The sequence below is a fragment of the Lolium perenne genome, chromosome 4 (assembly GCF_019359855.2).
Source record: "Lolium perenne isolate Kyuss_39 chromosome 4, Kyuss_2.0, whole genome shotgun sequence".
Taxonomy (NCBI): domain Eukaryota; kingdom Viridiplantae; phylum Streptophyta; class Magnoliopsida; order Poales; family Poaceae; genus Lolium; species Lolium perenne.
Genome location: NC_067247.2, coordinates 164,263,827 through 164,270,840, shown reverse-complemented (window position 1 = coordinate 164,270,840; position 7,014 = coordinate 164,263,827). Strand labels below are relative to the sequence as shown.

The window sequence follows — 7,014 nt, the reverse complement described above, 5'->3', positions numbered from 1 at the left end:
CCGGCCCGACCTAACCTTCGGGCTCCAAAATCAGGCCCGAACCAGGCCCGATGTGCAAGCCCGACCCGGCCCGGTCCGGGATTTTCGGGCCGGGCCGTCCGGGCCGGGCTGCCCATGCCCAGCTGTATTCTGTGCCATGCTAGGGGGCGGGGCACATGGGCCACCAGTTCACGGGCCGCCTGCGTGCCCGGCCATGCCAAGCACGTGAACCTGGGGTCGGGCCTGTGCCGGCCTGTTGGCCAGGTATTCACTGATCTACTGAACAAATAACCGCACCACATTGCCGCGTGTGCTCTAGGAAACGACTCGTCTCCATCCCCAAATCCCGGAGATTGAGGAGAGCGCCGGAAGAATCGCCCGCCGCCGCAGCCCGCGCCTTCATCCTCAGATCCACGTGATTGAGGACGGCGCCGGAATGGCTTGCCGCCGCAGCCCACGCCTCCATCCCCAAGTCCATGCCAGTGAGGACGGCGCCGGAATGGCCCGCCACCGCAGCCCGCGCCTCCATCCCCAAATCCGCACCAGCGAGGACGGCGCCGTGATGGCCTGCCGCCGAAGCCCGCGCAATCATCCCCGAATCCACGCGAGTGAGCAGGGCGCCGGAATCACACGCCGCCGCCGCCGTCGCCGCGGCACCTCGCTGCCAGACAACCAAGATATGCTCTGGGAGATCCTCCTCCGTCTCCCGCCTCAGCCATGGTCCCTCCCGCGCGCATCCGCCGTCTGTAAGCGCTGGCAAGGACTCGTCACGGATCCCCGGTTCATCCGCAGCTTCCATGCCCACCACCGGAAGCCGCCCCTCCTCGGCGTCTTCGAGTCTTTGGACGAGATCATGTTAGGTAGGAGTCCCATGTTAGTTAGGCACTTCCGCAACAGGAGGATCCAGTTGAGGTCCATCCTGGAACTTCCCGACAGCATCCCTCTTCTCGCCATCGAAGCCAGCTCCCACCCGAGGACTGAACTGTTCGGCTGCCGCCACGGTCGCGTCCTCCTCTTGAGCGGGCACTGGGAAAAAGTCGGTGTGTGCAACCCAATCACCGGCGAGCTCCACCGCGTGTGCACTCCACCGGACTTCACAAGGTATGACTACTTGAGTGTTGCGGTGCTCTGCGCCGCCGCCGAGCGGGGCCACGTGCACGGCAGCTGCCACTCCAGCCCCTTTAAGGTGGTCGTCATGTCCTCGCGCGGAGAAGACGATCGTCCTGTAGCTTGTGTGTACTCTTCGGACACTGGAGTATGGGGCAGTATCATCTCAACGACGGCTAGATGTGAGCTTGGTCCTACTAATCCTGAGGTTCTTGTTGGCAATGTTATGTATTGGTCTTCTGAATCTGGGAGTACTGGCGCGTCGCCTTCGGATTTGGAACCCACAGACGACATAATTGAGTTCGATTTGGATAGGCAGAATCTAGGTGTGATCAAGGGGCCTCCAGACCTTAGTACTTCTCTAGTCCATCAGATAGTCCAGACAGAGGATGATGCTCTTGGTCTCGTGGTACTTTCTCATGGTATATTCAAAATGTGGGAGAGGAAAGTCAATTGTCATGGTGGTGCTACATGGTTGCTGCAGAAGACCCTCGATATGCATACTGTTCTTGGGCTCCCTGCTCAGATTGACGGACCGGTCGCAATAATGGGGTATGATGAAGATAATGGTGTCATTTTCTTATATGCGGACGCCATTGTCTACATGCTTCAGCACACTTCAATGCACTCCAAGAAACTTTATGCAAGCAGCTGTGCCACTCGCTGTTATCCTTATACAAGTTTTTATGCATCAGGTGATTGCTCATCCTTAGTTCTTATATCGTGGTAGTAACCAATACAGTGATGTTCACATGGTTCATCGAATGCATTGCTCTGCTTCCTAACAACTTAAAAGTTTGTTAGAAATTGATTCTCACTGAACTCGCAGCCATATTGTTTTTTTTTTTCTCATTCCATGTAGTTTCGTCTACACTCTATCAAATACAGAATCATGTTTCAATTGAGTAACTCAGGTGGCACATTTGGATCTGAAAGTATATATGTTCTTTTATTGATTTTTTATTGTTTTAGTCTTCTTATTAATCTTTTGAACATAATAACGAATTTCATTTAATTCATATCTTCTGAAAAATGATTACACTTTTTCAAGACATCTACTGTAATTGAGTAGTACATTTTCGGCGCACAAAAATATATTCAATTTCTTAACTCTAAATAACCCCCTCCGTCCCAAAATGTAAGGCGCCTAAGCTTTAGTTAAAAGTCAAAATATTTTAAGTTTGACCAAATTTATATGTAAAAATATAAACATTCACAATACCAAATCAATATCAATAGATTCACCAGAAAGTATAGTTTCTCAAGATGTCCGTTTGATATTGTAGATATTCATATTTTTTCGTATGAACTTGGTCAAACGAAGAAGATGTTGACTTTTGGCTAAAGCTTAGACGCCTTACATTTTGGGACGGAGTACTAAACATCACTTTCTTTGCTAGAGGTTATTAGTTTGGGAATTTTTAGTTTCGCCTGCTTGACATGATGAGGTATGAATGAGTTTACATGAACAAAAATCTGGAGGCATTCTTTATATTATCAACTAAACTCTTCATTATGAGGTAGTTAAATATACTGTTTTCAAGCATATTATTTTCATTTTACAACACATATGGTTATGATTATCTATTGCTAGCATCAAAAAGTGAGTTATAAAACATTTTTCGTGAAAATGCAAAAAACAATGCGTTTCGATGGAAGGTTATATGTCCAAGTGAGGACCAACACCACACCATACAACTCGACCCGGAAGCTAACTAGGGGAGAAGCTGGCGAAGCCCCTCGCACCCGCGCTCGCCCACGATCTTGCTTCAGTTTTAACTGTGTCCAGCGAGGATATTGAGAGGCTAGCATTGTTGAAGATGGCCTCGTTCCGATGCTCCCAAATCCACCATGCTGTGAGCATAATCAGCGAGGAAGTTCCTTTACGCATGGATCTGGGTGTGCATCGCATCACTAGCCCCCCTCAGCGAAGTTACCCCCGGCAACCGGAGGATGGGACGGGACGTGGATCTGATCCAGGACACTACCTCATGCCACATCATCTTGGAGAAGGGGCATCCAGTCAGGATATGCTCCATCATCTCCTCCGCCTGGTTGCAGAGCGGGCATCTGGGAGGGTGTGGGAGACCCCGCCGTGCCAGCTGATCACCCATCCAAGATCTGTCTGCCAGATGAAGAACCTCACCCTCGGTGGCGTCCATGTCTTCTAGTTCAGTTTCCACGATGCTGAGAGCAACGACCCCTGGAAGAGGGCTGGGTAACAGCATCGGGAAGTGTACTGGCCATCCGGCGTCCAGCGCCACACCAAGTTGTCCGACACCTTGCTGAGCTGTACTCTATGGAGGCAAACCTAGAGCTGGATGTATTGCCAAAGGGCAAGTGGGCCCAATGCCTCGGAAAGTCGATAATCCAGCTGCGGTCAGCTAGCGCCTGATGCGCACCGTGCGACTCCTCCATGGTCGGCTCCGAACCAGCGCGTAGAGATCTGGCGTTCGGTCAACCCGCTTCAAATATCGAACATGGATGCTGGCAATGCATGGGAGTTGGGTCCTCATATTGATCTGATCCGAATGAAAGGTAAATTTGTGCCTATTAGGCAAAAGGATAGCAAGTTCTAAATTGTCTTAGTAGGACATAGATTTCTATTACTATGAAATTCATAAATGAAAATGAAGTAGTTAATGGGAGGGCTGCCGTTATCCTTTTTCTTGTATGTGTTCCTAAGAGAAGTAATTTGTCCTGATGTTTCGAGGACTCAAAAAAAGGGCGTGGAGATCCTCCACCGATTTCCCGTCAATCCACCTGTCTTGCCAATCCACCTGTCTTGCCAGAACAGGGCGGAAGCCACATCCCCAAGCACCATCATGGTGGAGACATGGAACACTTGACGTTCATCCTTGGAGAACTACATATCCAACCCGCGCCAAGGTCGCGAAGGGTATGTGCGCATCCTCCAAAGCCAACGGACCCAGAGGCTGATGGCCGTCCGTGTGAGGTCCGGGATACCCAAACCACCGTACCATAACAGTCTAGCAACCTTGTCCCAATTTGCATGACATTGTCCACCCTTGGCATCCTTCCTGCCCATACATAGGAAACCACGCAAGATCTTGTTCACCTGCTTACGAATAGCACTATGAGATGGTGAAGTGGGATTGCCGCGAGCACCGTACCATAACAGTCTAGCAACCTTGTCCCAGTTGACATGACATTGTCTACCCTTGGCATCCTTCCTACCCACCCATAGGAAACTGTGCAAGATCTTGTTCACCTGCTTGAGAGCTTTCTTGTTTAGGGATAGCACTATGAGCTGGTGAAGTGGGATCGCCGCGAGCACCGACTTGATGGGGGCCGGCCGCCCCGCCCGCGGCATCATGGAAGCTTTCCAAGTGGGCAGCTTGTCTGCAATACGGTCAATCACCGGCTGGTATGCCTCACATGGGAGCCGTATAATGGCGAGTGGGATGCCCAGAAACTTGAAGGGGCAGGGTGCCAGCTCGCACTCCATGACCACCACCGCCCTTGCAGCCTTCTCCTCTGAGCACGAAACTGGGGAGACTGAGCACTTCGTGAAGTTCGTACCCAGTCCCGATGCATGGCCGAAGAACTCAAGGATGTCGCTCACCGCGCATAACTCATCCCCATCCGTGTGAAAGAAGATCACGACGTCGTCCGCATATAGCGAGACCGTGGTCTGCAACTCCTGGTGCGCAAAGCGCTTCAGGACAACCCCACTCTATGGCATTGGCCAACACCCTGCTCAGTGTGTTCATGACTAGCACGAGTCTCAAGCCCTTCCGGTGCCACATGGGGAGGCCTGGCTCTCCATTGAGCATCACCCTAGTGCTGTACGTGTGTAGGAGGATGGGCCGCAAGAACCTCTATACAAACCCATCCTCTAAAGGATTTGGAATAGGAAGCCCCACAACACGGAGTCAAAAGCGCGTGCGATGTCCAGCTTAAGCATCACCCTCGGCTCTTTCAGCCTATAGAGGAGCCTCGCACTCTGTTGTACCAACATAAAGTTGTCGTGAATGCATCACTTTGGAATAAAAGTGCATTGGTTGTCATCCACTAGCCACTCCATCCGTGGCGCCAACCTAGCATCCAACGGCTTCATCACCAGCTTCGCTAAGATGTGGATCATGCTGATTGGACGGTAGTCGCCCAGCGCGGCCGCATCCGGTCGCATCAGCAGTAGAATCAACAGGCCTGATTTAGCCCCTGGAACCCACGCCCGCACATTGTGAAGTGAGTTATAAAACATCAATAGATAATGAGTTACAGAAGTGCGTGTTTTGCCCAAGTTACATTTATCGGTTTCTTCTATATGTGACTAACTCTTACCCATTTTGTCTTCTCCTTGGAACTATCATTAAATGTCTGACTTCTTATCATCTTATCATCTAAGTATAGACGGCGGATGTGCTGAAGCTGGAATGTTTTATCTGGTTTGATGTGCTATTTTGTTGAAATGGTTCAACAGGTAATAACATCTTCTTCATATAGTTTGTGACATTTGGATTTTTTGGTGTAAAATATCTTCCTGCCAGCGTGTTCACTGTATCCTAGGAGATGTAGCCAGGAATATAGGATGGTATATGTTGTAGATACCTTTATGTTGCTCAGTTGATTATGAGTTTGCAAACACATCTTATTCTTATACTATGTTTAACCACGTATGTGTCCTAGGGGGCTACTATTAGGTTTCGTCTGTATCTATAATATCTGCAACAGGTTACTAATAGAATAATTATTTCTTTCTCCAGGTGAAGGAATGGCTGCTCTGCATGCATTTCGGCAGAGCGTATAAGTTATCAGAAAGAATCGTACTAAGTGGGTGCCTTGGTCTAGCCAAGTTTCTAGCGTGGCAAGATTTATTTGGATACTTAAACATGAAACTTTCAGCTTTCACGGGTAGTTTTCAAGTCGGGTTTCGAATCCATATGGTCCACTGTGTTTTCATGTTGTCTGGAAAAATGTTTTAAGTGTGTGGCTTGGTCTAACCAAGTTTGTGATGCTGCGAGATCTATCTTAATACCCAAACCAGTGAAATTTTAGCGTCTCGCCGTCTCCTATTATATTGAAGTCTGGTTTCGCCGTATTTATCTTTTGACTACATGGTTATCTTCTGACCTGATTTTGCAGCCAGCTCCACTTGTGTTATCTGATTGCTTCCGTTCGGTTCTGTTAACTGATTGCTTCGCCTGCAGTACTATATCTGATTTGGTTTTGTGATTCATAAAGGTTCAAGAGAATGTATGTTCCTTCTGGAACGTGAGAAGTATCAGTAATTCAGTACGTGCTACACTAGATGATGAATAAACTCCGGAGCTGGATGCATCCAACGCACGGTCGTGCCGCAGTTAGCTTTGTCAATTCGCGTCTCTATATTGGCTATTGCTCTATGCCTCTAGCCTCCTTCAGCCCTCCTCGAGCCTCTGAATTTCCAAAAGGGGGAGGGCATAACTAGGTACCTAGACTGATTGAACCAGGATGGATTTCGCAGTCATTGCAGAGCTACATAAATTCTTTCCGTTGCTATATATTTCCCAGACTCGCTTCCAAGGCATTAGCCGGCTTGTTCTGTTGTCTTTTATTTTTGCACCCTCTCGTGCAACGGTTGCACGCCTGGAGAAGTGCAAGAGATACCGCGCTCACCGGTTCGCTCGTCTCTCTATTCAACTCCCTCACAGACACATGCCACTGTTCCATCAACCGCTACCCATGGCCTCCTCGCATCCTCCGCCTCCTTCAGCCCTAGCGCCGACGGATCCTGCCGCCGGCCCGATGGTCACTAGGTCGAATGCTGCGCTGTTGCGCATCGTCCGGGAGTACGAGGCAGGCGACCGCGATTCGGTGGCGCAGATCGATGCCAGCAAGTACCGGTGTTGAATCGGCAGTCTCCGGTCGCTTCCAGGTCGTCGGCATGGGTACGATGAGCGCGGTCGTGACCGCACTACAAGC

General features: G+C 49.8%; 1 protein-coding gene across 1 annotated transcript; it reads left to right on the top strand.

Moving 5' to 3' along the window:
* Positions 1-268: 268 nt before the first annotated feature.
* LOC127294416 (uncharacterized) lies at positions 269-6,105 on the top strand. Its single transcript, XM_051324219.2, has 3 exons — positions 269-1,781; positions 5,464-5,533; positions 5,817-6,105. Exons 1-2 carry the CDS (start codon positions 416-418, stop codon positions 5,502-5,504), a joined length of 1,407 nt encoding a protein of 468 aa, XP_051180179.1. The 5' UTR covers positions 269-415; the 3' UTR covers positions 5,505-5,533; positions 5,817-6,105.
* Positions 6,106-7,014: the final 909 nt, after the last annotated feature.

Excerpts from the sequence above, each read along its gene's own strand:
- LOC127294416 (XM_051324219.2), top strand. The coding sequence starts at position 416 with ATGGCTTGCCGCCGCAGCCCACGCCTCCATCCCCAAGTCCATGCCAGT. Across the intron at positions 1,782-5,463 it reads TACAAGTTTTTATGCATCAG|ACGGCGGATGTGCTGAAGCT; the intron begins GTGATTGCTCAT and ends ATCTAAGTATAG.